This window comes from Ambystoma mexicanum, chromosome 5q, assembly GCF_040938575.1.
Source record: "Ambystoma mexicanum isolate Mex_15411 chromosome 5q, UKY_AmexF1_1, whole genome shotgun sequence".
Lineage (NCBI taxonomy): Eukaryota > Metazoa > Chordata > Amphibia > Caudata > Ambystomatidae > Ambystoma > Ambystoma mexicanum.
Genome location: NC_090933.1, coordinates 121,953,304 through 121,965,701, shown reverse-complemented (window position 1 = coordinate 121,965,701; position 12,398 = coordinate 121,953,304). Strand labels below are relative to the sequence as shown.

The 12,398-nt window shown below is 45.0% G+C and overlaps 1 protein-coding gene across 6 annotated transcripts in view; it reads right to left on the bottom strand.

Annotated features, from left to right (window-relative positions):
- The window catches only part of FHOD3 (formin homology 2 domain containing 3), a 1,524,242-nt gene that overhangs the window by 743,821 nt on the left and 768,023 nt on the right, over positions 1–12,398 (bottom strand). For all 6 annotated transcript variants that reach the window (XM_069620636.1, XM_069620637.1, XM_069620638.1 and 3 more), the window contains exon 5: positions 12,081–12,186. In XM_069620636.1, the coding sequence (XP_069476737.1) occupies positions 12,081–12,186 (106 nt within the window). The remainder of the gene's footprint in view (positions 1–12,080; positions 12,187–12,398) is intronic.

The following is a 12,398-nucleotide window of genomic DNA, read 5'->3' as shown; positions in this document are numbered from 1 at the left end:
TCTCCATCTCATACCCTCCCTCTCTCACTAATTCTGGTAGGAAGAAACTAAAAAAGGAAAAAAAGGATTTCCTAATTTCCAACTCTGCTCTGCTCATCGCGACACCTACATCAATCGCTCCTCTAGATTGATTAACTCTGACATTCTCTTTGCCGTTCCTTCTTCCAACCTACGGACCTCCCATATGGTCTCTGTCCTCTCCCTTTTATCCTCCTCTCCCTTTACTGGTGGCACCATATAGGAAGTGCCCCTAGTGCACTTCGCATATTCCAAAAGCACCATTAATGTCTATCACAATGGCACTATCATGGCCCAAGGCTCTCAGCCCAACCTCCGCCTTCTTGACAGCTGTCTTCCTTCTCTCTTCAACTTCCCTCCCTCTCCTTTCACCCATCCTTCCCTCATCCCCCCTCAGCCCTGTGGTGGCGACCACCCCTGTACCCACCACCAATGTTCCCTCTAATTATTTTTCTCTAAGTGTAGAGCTGGTTGCCTTTCGTGCACACTTTATTTTCCACATGCACAACAGACTAACGAGGTAAGCCACTTTGTGAGCATGCAAAGTTAGTGAGCTACCATATCCGAAGCGAGTTTGGAAAGGAATTTCCCCTTCCCAACCACTGAAAATCTTTGAAAATCTGTGTAAAAGGTGCATCATACAACAATTCTTCGAAATACATAGGCTACAAAAACAAATATTATATGTGTTTATAAAGAGAACTCAACCAGTTCAAGATCTCACGATCTGCCACAGTAGCTAGCAAAAGTACTCCTGTGCAGAGAAAAATGTGTGCTTTATGCCACTGGAAAAACACTCAGTGTATTACAATAAACAATTATCGCATTTCATAACTGATGTGGCTGTCAAGAAATCAAACAGGATACAATATTTGCAGATGGAAAATGGCAACTAAAAGGAATGTGTCAGAAAACATGCCAATAGGAATTCATCTGTCACTTTAAGTAATTTAGGGGCCAGAAGAACATGCCTCATAATTTGTGTACAGATGAGAATTGCATCCAAGTAACTGCACCACAGAATATAATGATACAAATCCCGTAGATTCTGCTTACTAAACACATTACATTGTCCTGTGAGTTGTGACAGCACTTACTCAAAGAGAAACATCCCTAAAAATGGGCCCATCAAAAATAGGAAACAATAAACACTATCAACAAAGCTCCACTGATATTTTTTCGAATCAGTGCCCAGCACAGCAGTGACATAGGAAGGAACTCTAATAATATTTCTGCCCAATCTCAAGATGAATTGTAAGTGAAAGAACATCTTTTAATAAGCATAAAGTATCCCTGTTGGCAAAGCTAATTATTTTTGTACTACCTGAAAAATCATTTCACTCAAAGTAGGAAGTAAATTCTTATCAGAGCCTTGCTTGTAACCCTGACATAGGAAGTAAAATAACTGAGCACATAATACAGCCTATGCTTTTGCCCATCCTTCCTAACCACAACCTAGACAAAATTCAACAAGAGCCTTACTGAGGTTTGTTATGGAGCCCGGTAGAAGACATTCTGAGGTGAACAGCTTGAGTGCATTCTTCTGTAACTACGGATCCCTCTGTAATTCATTGTTATCAGTCAAACAAGATGCAGGGTGATGCTAGAGTTAATAAATGAAGAACACATGTTTGTATTGAAATGATCTCAGCAGCTGAGCATAAAAAGAAATAGAAGGTGCAGTTCTCTGGACTGTTACTAGAGTTTCCTATCCATTAGGAAACGAACAACACATTTCCTTGACTGTAATGTACTGTCAAAACAACTCACTTGGTTTTTGAAAGTTACTAATTTGTTTATTACCCGCAAGGAGTGGCTTCCTCTTCCCTTCAACCCTTACCCCCCCGCCGCCCCGACCCACCTGCCTACTGTGCTAGCCTCCAATACTAGTTGAAAGGACACTAACAAGTGAGAGATAGCAGCAGCAATATACCCACTGGGATATTTGCATCCCCATGATACTTTGCAAGCAAAATAAATCTAGTGCATCACCATGATATTATGTGCATTTTAAGAAAATGTAATGCATCTGCATGTACACAATTATTTTGCAGTGAATACAAAAATGTTTGCAACTTACCCCACCCCTTATATCATTAGGTAGGATTATACAACTGATAATTGAAACAGTTTTGTATAGCAGCAAGTTACAGAATAATTTGATAAGGCCTATGCCCAATGCAACTCTGAACAATTGGAAAGAATGCAGATTGTGTGAAAAGCATTATATTGTTTGAATATCTGTTGCCCTAATATTATAGAGTAGTAATACCAGCCATAGCCCACACCCATTAACCTTGCATGACAAGTAAATGATATTGCAATGTTCCTCTCCACATATAGGGTAATGTTAGCAATGCTAAAGTAGAAGATGCTGAGTATGACACGTGTCTACTCAAAATCCTTAGAGAGCAAATTCATACTTGAGTTGTATAATGCGTTAACTTGCAAGGGGACCGCTTCAATGCGCTTGTGTGCTATATGTAATAAGAATAGGAAGAATAGATAGCATGGGATGGGGTTACACATCCAGGTAGCTTACTTTCCTTCAGTATCAGATATGTGCGATAATAGTTCGGTTACATAGTGTGGGTGATGCTTTTATTATTATTACTATTATTATTAGGGTATTTATTGAGCGTGGACCTAGCTTTTGGAGCAACAGAGGACTTTACAATCATAGGGTGAAGAACACAGTGAGGGAAGCAGAGAACAAGTGAGTGGGAGCTAATAGGAGAGGGCACGGATGGGCAATTTGCAACAAGGGATCAACAGGCAACCAGGGGAGGAGACAGTGGGGAGCAGATCATAGTCTCGGTACCTTGGGGAGTGGAGGGTATGTGGATCTATGTTTTACAGAGGAGCCATTACTTAAAGAGTACGTTCTTGAGCTATTTCCTGAACTGTAGCCACGATGGGGTGAGTCTGATGTTGACAGGAGGAAGTTCCAGAGTCTTGGAGCATAAACAGAGAAGGCGGTTGGACCATGGTTCTCCGGAGATGCTGAGTTTCTCAGGCAGGTAGCTTGGGAACTTCGGGGTGACAGCCTTGTTGATGGTGCAACAGGATTTGAAGATTAAATGGGCTGCAGCAAGAGCCAGTGCAGTTAGAGGAGGGTTGGGGTGATGTGGTCATATTTCCAGAGTCCTTTGATGAGTCGTGCTGCAGTATGCAGGACGCATCTCAGGTGTGCCAGGGTAGTTGCTGGAAGGCCTTCCAAAAGGGCACTTTTGATAAGGCACCATGAGTAACAGAAGTTCCGGTGCTTGAAGGTTATTCAAATTACAACAAACATAAAACAAGTGGATGTAACCAAGTCGGGTAATCTTTCACAAAGCCAAGAGAGGAAGACTCAGGGTTGTCTGGTAATATCAAAATATGTTCTGGGGGAGAGGTTAGAGTAAACGCATGGTAGGTTGATGGATAGGAGCCATGGGTGGGGAGGTAACAGTATTTGGTTAATGTGTGCAGACATATCATAGCTTTTTCTGTTCATAGAGCCATTTTTTTGTATTAGATTGTACCTCGTGTGGCTCTATTCTCATAATAGTATAATGTAAATGAGTTAAAATATCATGACTAGTTAGTTATTTTAAGAGAAAGCAAATATCAGATAATTGCTGTGGCTTGTGCCTTATTAAATCTTGAGAAGGTGAGAATTGCCTGCGTGCGCTGCTAAAAGTCCTCTGAGCGGCACCCAGAAGGAAGCTGGGCAAGCGCACATGCGCACAGCTTAGAAGGAACATTGCCCACCACTCGCAAATCTTTTAAAGGGTTGCAACCAACTGGAAATCCCCTCCACTGGAACTCCCTTCCTCTCTGCATCCATTCCATGCCCACCTATTCCTCCTTTCATGTCTCCTTGAAATCTCTTCTTCTCCAATCCCCTACCTGACACTCCTATTCCCTCCTTCCACCTTCCTCTCTCCTCCCTTTTACCCTCCTATTCTTATCTCCCTCTCCCTGCTCCGTTCCTCTCCTCTTAAGTCCCCTCTCCTCCTCTCTCATCCTCAGCCTATTCCTCTTCCTGTTTCCCACTTCATTCCCCTTCTCCACCCACTGCCCCCTCGTTTATCTTCACTGGCAAATTGTTCTACTTACTGTATTACTGGTTTGATTCATATTTTGTAATTGCTTCTACTGTTTTATTGTTTGCTTGTTGTTATAATGTAAAGCGCTTTGGCATAAAGCGCTATATAAAACACAATAAACATAAACAAACTGCACTTAGCCACCCTCAATTCTCGCTCTGCTATCAAACACTCTGACATCTGTCACTTCTTTGAAGACCTTGACCTCGACATCCTTGCTCTCTCTGAGACGTGGTTCAAGGCTAGCTCAGTCACTGCTTTTGACACTCTTCTCCCGGATTGCTACAAGATTCTGCCAATCCCAGGCCCTCACGGGCTGGTGGTGGAGAGACTGATCTTCCCTGAGTGGGTTCCTGCCTCAATCATCCCCACCCAAACCTACTCATCCTTTCAAAGACTAGTCTGCAGGCTGTCTGTCTCACCTACTTTCTCTCTTACTCTTGCTTTCATCTACCGATCCCCCCAGACCATCCTACCTCTTCCTCTCAGAATGGGCTGACCTATCATCCTTTCTTGTTGTCTCCTCGCCCAAACACATCTTCCTTGGGGACTTCAAAATCCATCTCGACTTTATCAATGGGGCCACTGTTCTCTTCTGCAACCTTTGCAACACTCTTTACTCTGTCTTTCCTTCCTGCCCAACCCACTCGGCCAGACACACCCTTGATGCTCTCATCTCAAAAGACCTCCCACTCTCTAAGCCACTCATTACCGCTCTCTACTGGTCTGACCACTCTCTCCTCTCTTCACACCTTAAACTTGCCTGTCCCCTGACACCTCCACCAGCACTGCCTGTCTACTTCTCCGTTATTCGAACGATGAAGAGTGTGTCAGCAGTGGTTGAAGTAGCCGGGAGCTGTCGGGATAGTGCTCCTCTACTTCTTTTAATCAAGTTTTACTGTTCCTATACTTTTATTTAAAAAAGAAACCGTTCCGGAACGGTTTCGTTTTAAAATAAAAGTGTAGGAAAAAGTTGAAACTTGCACTTTCAATGCACTGCACTGGACGTGCCCTTAAACAGCAAGTGCATGTGTTTTGGGGGTTGTATTGTGCATGGGAGGGGGTTCGGCGATGGGGTTTGGGCAGGGCAGTAGGGAACATAGTTCTACTACTTCTTTTCATACACTTCGACCACTGTGTGTCAGTCGCTGCATTTATCTCTTCCTTCATCCCTCCGCTGCCCCCCCTCATTGGACTCTCCCTCTGGTTCTGTTCTTGCTAGCCTCCGCCTCTCTATCTCTACACCCTGGACATTGTTGCCCTGTCATGAGGATCCGCATGAAGCCTGCCTCCAAATGCAACTCGGTATGACTCTGACTTGGCCGCTTTGAAACATAAGTGCAAAGCTGCAGAGCGGACGTGGCTGGCAGCTAGCTCATCCTCTGAAACACAGGCCTGCCGCCTACTTCAAAAGGAATACCGCCTCTCCATCTGCTCCAAGTCGAAGGTTTATGTCCATTCCCGTATCTGTGGAGCCACCAACAACACATCTGAACTCTTTAAAATCTTCAAGGATCTTGACAATCCTACCTCAGTCTCCTCTCCCCCTCCACCCTCCCAGGCCCTCTGCTCTGCACTGGCTGCCCACTTCCCATCCATAACTTTGGACATATTGACCTCTCAGTCTTCTGCTCCCCCACTCCACCTCCTCACCCCCTCTCTCGCCTGCCTTGGCCCCCCTCTATCCCATACTCTCCTCTTTCTCTCCCATTACGCCAGATGAGATCTCTAAAGTCATCCGCTCTATGACAGTCTCCTCTAAACATGTGCTCTCCTGCTCCTTCAGAACCATCAAGGACAACATTGCCTCTCTCACTCCAGCCTTGGCTGAACTCTGCAACCACTCTTTTGTCAATGGCTCCTTCCCCGAACCCCTCAAGCACTCTCTTGTGCATCCTCTCCTAAAAAAGCCATCTGCTGACCCTTCTTGCCCGGCTAACTATCGCCCTATCTCCATCACCCTTTTTGTGAGCAAACCCATGGAGAAACTGGTCATCCCCCAACTGACCTTCCACACCGAAATAGCCGGCTGCCTCCATGATCACCAGTCAGGTTTAGGTTTTAGGATTGCCAGATGCCCGGAAACTGCTCTCCTGAACACCTGTGAAGACCTACTCTCCAGTCTGGGTTCCAACTCCCCTTCTGTTCTGATCCTACTTGATCTCTCTTCTGCCTTTGACACTGTCAACCAGTCAATCCACATAAACTGTCTCCATGATACCCTAGGCATCATGGACAGGGTGCTGGCGTGGCTTAGCTCGTTCCTTTCAAACAGACCTTTCCAAGTGCAAATGGGTCCTGTTCTCTCCTCCACCACACTCCCTACCTGTGGTGTCTCCCAGGGCTTAATTCTATTGCCATGGCTCTTCAACATCTATCTTGCCCCTCCGGTGGCCTACCTGATCTCCACTTTCACACCTCATTTCCAGTATTATGCCGACAACACACAACTCTCCTTTTTGCTGCCATCCTCTACCTCCTCATCCTCCTCCCTCATGCCCGACTGCCCGACTGCCTGACTGCTATCCAGGCATGGTGCTCTGCCAATGATCTCTGCCTTAATGCCAGTAAGATGGTACTCATTTGGATGCCTGCCCCTTGTTCCCCCCATCTCTCTGGCCAGACTCCTTGGATCCCATCCCCTCACCCACCTGTGAGGCAAAAAACCTTGGGATTATCTTTGACTCCTCTCTCTTTCTCTCCACACATCACAGACCTTGCCAAAAAGTCCAACTTTCAGCTCCACCTTCTCAGGGGCATACTACCTTTCCTCACCTTCCCACAGAAGCTCAATGTCTTCCTGGGGGGACCCCACTCCTGCACTTCTACCTCTGCCCCGAAACCCCTGCACTTACCCCCTTCTCAAGCACTTGCATGGTAGGATTGTCACAAGGCCGATATAACCGTTTTTTGTTCTTCTACACTCATGATTCCCTTGTTCCTTGTTCCTCCTTCCCTCCCCCATCTTGTCTTGTTGCGCCTGGAAACACTTGTGTATAGGCGCCATACAAATGTCCAGTAAATAAATGAGCATCACCATTGTCTCTGCTGTCTGGGGCTGATGGTAGTTGTAGTCTAAAACATCTGGAACCCCAGAGGTTGCAGACACCCTGCGTTAGGCTTTAGGGAGGCATAAGAGCTAAACAACCAGTTAACATAACAAATGTTAGTGCTTAGGACGGCATAAGAAGAATACCACCAATGAACGCAACACACATGTTAGGCCTTAGGGAGACATAGGAGCTGTACCACCAACCAGCATCACAAGACCATTGTGTTGTTTGCTTCTCATTGTGCGTCCTGCAGATCAGCGTCCTCCTTACTATGAAAACAATATCGATCAGTGTAAACAACATTTTCCAAGCATGTGCAAACAGTAAATCTGCTTAAACCCTCTGGACAGGCATCACATTCACCTTCTGAGATTCTGCAATTGTTTTTCTTGTCCCAAAAGTCGCCAAATGCAATTGCGATGCAACATTTGTTTACCCCTGCTTCCAATTACCAACATCTCCTAGCCAGACATGTCTCCCTAAGTCAATTTTCCTGGACAGATATAACAACTGTATTATGTTGACAGAATTCGTTTACCATTGCAGTCCCACCATTCCTCTGCCACTCATGTTTAGTTTAGTTTAGTTTGTTTATTTATAAAATGCGTCCGAACCCTCAAGTAGCTGGGCGCATAATCATGTGCACAATAGAGTTACATATCGTTACGCAAACACCTTAATACACCAGTCAGAGCATTACATTAGTCCAGGCTCTGAGTAGTTACATGCAAGAATAAAGTATACAGAGAACAGTGTACAAGATAGTTACAGTGGAGCGTGAGGATGGGGTTACAGGGTGGTCCTGAATTGGATAAAGCCAGGGTGAACATTACTACATGGTGGCGAACGGCGGCTGGCCGAACGTGTCATTGAGAGATTGGATGTTTAGGCTAGTAACCATGATTTCACCATGGCTCTGAATGGCCAGAATGCGGCTTCCGATCTAATTGCAAGAGGGAGGGTATTCCAGCATTGTGCTGCGAGCACTGGGAAGCTTGAACCGCCTGCTGTTTTTAGGTTATAGTTGGGGATCTTTAGTTGGTGCAGGTAAGGGGTTCTGGTGGGTCTAGTGGAGCAATGTCTAGCGAATTTGTCTGAGAGGTAGCGTGGGGTGGTGCGTGACAGGCACTTATAGGTGATGACCAGGGTTCTTAGCTTGATTCTGTCGCGGATCGGGAGCCAGTGGACTTCTTTGCTGGCCGTGGATATGTGAGCCTTGCGCGGGAGGTTAAGGGCACATTTTAGTGCATTATTTTTTAGGATCTGGACCCTGTTCAAGTTTTTTGTGGTAGTGCCTAGGTAGAGTGTGTTGCAATAGTCTAATTTAGACAATATCAATGCTCTTGATAAGGTGAGGCAACTAGAGGTGGAGAGAAAAGGCCTACAGGCATTGATCAATTTATTGGTGTAGGTGGTGGCTGAGATGGTGGAGTTTATTTGTTTTTTTAGTGACAAGGTGGGGTCGAGGTACACACCTAGTGTTTTGACCTCTTTGGAGACTTTTATGATGTTGCCGTCAATGGTAAAGGATTGATACCTCTGGTCTAGTTTGTTGAGTCGAGCCTGGGAGCCTACGATAAGCAGTTCTGTCTTATCGTCGTTGAGGCAAAGACTGTGTGTGGCCATCCAGGCTTGGATTTCTAAGTAGATTTCATTAGGCTTTGCAGCATCCTCTTCATAGCTGCCAGTGAGAGTGATGAGGACCTGGGTGTCGTCTGCATAATTAGTGTAGCTGACACCCAGATCGTCAAGACGGTCAAAGAGGAGCTTCGTGAAGATATTGTAAAGTGTGGGGGAAATGCAGGAGCCTTGGGGCACTCCACATGTGATTGGGATAGGGTCCGTAGCCACGGTGGGGGCGAAGACCCTAGTCGACCTGTCAGACAAAAATGACTGGATCCACTTAGTGGCATTCTGCGAGAATGCAGCAGCTGAAGAGAGGTGTTGAGTGAGGATCTGGTGGTCAACCAGATCGAAGGCAGCAGATAGATCCAACAAGAGCAAAATGGCCAGTTTGCCCTTATCTTTGGCATCATCCATTTGGATTTTTAGATCCAAGAGGGCATTTTCAGTCCTGTGCCTTGGTCTAAAGCCGGATTGTCGCAGGCCTAGGAGGTTGTTGTCTTCCAAATGTTGTTGTATTTGGAGGTAGGCTACCCTGTCTAAGATTTTGAGGAGAAATGGGACTGTGGTGATGGGCCTGTAATTTGTGGGGACGTTGGGGTCTAGGTTGGGTTTTTTGAGCAGGGGTAGGACCCACGCTTCTTTAAGGTTATTGGGGACCACTGAGTTTTTGAAGGAAGAACTGATCAAGGAGTTGATGAGAGGGGCTAACTCATTAGCCCCGTCTTTGATGACGGAGGCGGGAAAAATGTCACCTTTGCAGTTGGATGGTTTGAGACTGGCGATTATCTTAATTACTTCCTCTTCTGTGACTGGTGAGAAGTGGAAGGAAGGGCAATTGGGGGTGGTGTGGTTTATTATGCTGATGGGATTCTGTTTGGAGGCAAGGTTGGCTTTTTTTGCTTCTATTTTAGTTTCTAGGGGGGCAATTTTATTAGTGAGGGCCAGCTGGATATCATTGCACCAGGCCATGTCTTTAATGCAGTCCTCTGAAGGAGGCAGTGGTGATTCGAGTTCCCTTAGTATAGAGAATAGTTCTTTAGTGCCAGATTTGGCGTTTTGTATTCTCATGTTATAGATCTCTTTTTTAGCATTTAAGATGGCGGATTTGTAGGTGGAGGCTGCTGAGGCGAACCTATCTTTAGTGGAAAGAGAAGGGGCTTTTCTCCAGCTAGTTTCTGAAGTTTTTTTGATATTGCGGAGAGCCTTTAATTCTGCTGAGAACCATTTGTTGGAGTGGGCAATGGGTTTGGCTTTTCGTTGTTTAAGAGGAGCTATCTGGTTGAGAGCTAGTTCTAGGGTATTGTTGTATAGGTCTACAATGGCTGATGGGTTGTCATTTTGTGTAGGTAGATTAGTTTTACTGATAGGCACGAGAAGCGGTCTAAGGTTCTCTATAGTGATGTTGCGGTTATTTCTGGAGATTATTTGAGGTAACCTAGTGAGTAGTGTGGTAGATGGTATGGATCTGGGTAGAGAGAAGGTAATAAGGTGGTGGTCAGTCCAAGCACAAGAGTGATGTCGGTCAGTGAGAGGTTGCAGTTGGCGTCTGCAAGCCAGTCCAAGAATCTTCCTTTTGTATGTGTAGGTTTATTAATGTGTTAGGTGAGACCTAGATGAGTAATGGTGTCATTAATGGAGGTGGCCTGATTGTCATTGGGGACATTAAGTCCCAAGTTGAAGTCACCCATAATGATGATTTGAGATTTAGGTTTCAGGTTGGTAGTGAGTAAGAGAGAGATATCTTCTTAAAAGGTGGAGGGGGGTCCTGGAGGTCTGTATATAATGTGGAGAAAGATAGTTTGGGTGACAGATAATGGGAGTTTGACGGATAGGAGTTCGGCTGAAGGTAGGGTTGTGCTAGTTACTTCTCTGATGTTTAGGGTGGATTTCGCAATAATTGCTATTCCTCCTCCTATTGCATTTTTTCTGTCAGCTCGGATGATGGTGTAGTTATCCGGGGTGGCTAGAGCTATTCTGGGACCGGCTGCTAGGTGGAGCCATGTCTCCGTGATAGCGATAAAGTCTAGGTGGTTGGTGGAGATAATGTCGGCAACATTAGTAGCGTGGGCTACCAATGAGCGTGCGTTGATGAGAGCTCCCTTGATGGAGGTCAGTGGAAGGTTGACTTTCGTGTGTGGTGGTGGGTGAGGTGTTGCAGGCTTGTGACTCGGTGGAGGGTCAGTAAGTGTGGTGGGCTGCGTGAGATTCCTAGCCTGATTAGTGAGCATTCTGGTGAGTTTTACATCAGGATTAGTGCGATGGCTGAGTCTAGCGTTTCTAATCATGGTCGGTGGGGCTGCGTTCAAGAAGGTGCCAGAGGGTACAACACGGCGAGAAGCTAATCTTGTATTTCTAAGAGATGTGGGACAGGGTATTAAGGTATTAATGTGCTTCGCCCCAATCAAAAAACTGTCCCCAACTATGTAGTTTATCAATAGAAGTGTGAGAAATTACACTTTGGACTGGGATTGTTGGTAGTATACTCTTAACTCCTATCATCTAACAATGAACAATGTGCAAAGCCAGATGCAATTGTTATTAAAATTAGTAGTAGTTGCAACAGAAATTCAGAGTTTATTGTTTCTGGACTGTTTTGGCAGAAGCCAAGATCTGCAGAGTCTTCACCATCCTGTAAGACTCCTCACTCCCCTATCGCCAATGGACTTTACCAGACCATTCCAAGTACAGGCAGGAGTTAAGGGTGGCCTTCCACTCCAGCAGTAAGCATCCGCGTTAGAATATGCATTTGTTTCCTGGAAGTTAGCACCGAAACGTAAAAATGTTTTGTCCTCCTATATCTTATTCACAAACGGAATGCAAACAATAAAGGCAAATAAAACAGTGAAATATAAATGAAAATAAGCAAAATGATGATAAACTATAACGAAACACAAGAAGAAGGAATACCTTACACAATAAGAATAAAGTTCCCACTAAACAGAACCAAAGCTAACCCAATGGTACTACTAGAAATAAGTAAATGTTTTGAATTTGTTTTTTATTTGTATGCTTTAGTAAGTTAAATTGGGTTCTATGTTCTTTCGACAAAGACATGCGTCGAACACCCATGGGCAAACGTCCATCGCCGAAGTGTCCTGCATCTTTCTAGCCAGACACTATAAAGCTGAGAGTGACACACAGATAATGCCCAATTGAAAGGGAAGCACTAGGTAAATGATCAATTACAGCTAATCACAGTTACAGTCATTGCCAGGCCTGGTGTGCACTGATGGTTCTAATAGGCTAGAATGCCAAGAGAGAGCTGAAAAATACATGCGTCTGCATTGCCTACCTCTCAGGATGTAGTTTTGGTAGTTCTGGTCTGCCTCAGCTCCCACCTTTATCAAGCAAGTCAGGCCTTCAGCCACAACAAACTCGTGGACCAAATCTTTGTCATCCTGCCAAGGAGAGGAAGAAAAAGAAGCCATTTTAGAAAAAAGAATGGAACAAAGTGTATTGCAACATAAATTAAATGCTACTGCTCACCCCGGGAAGCTGCTTTAAGCATCTATGCAGTAATGCATAACCTTTGAAGTGGTATCTTCGCCACTGTTTGACTTTTATTCCAAGTGGATACAGTCAGTGATTTTAAAAGCAATACATGTTGCAA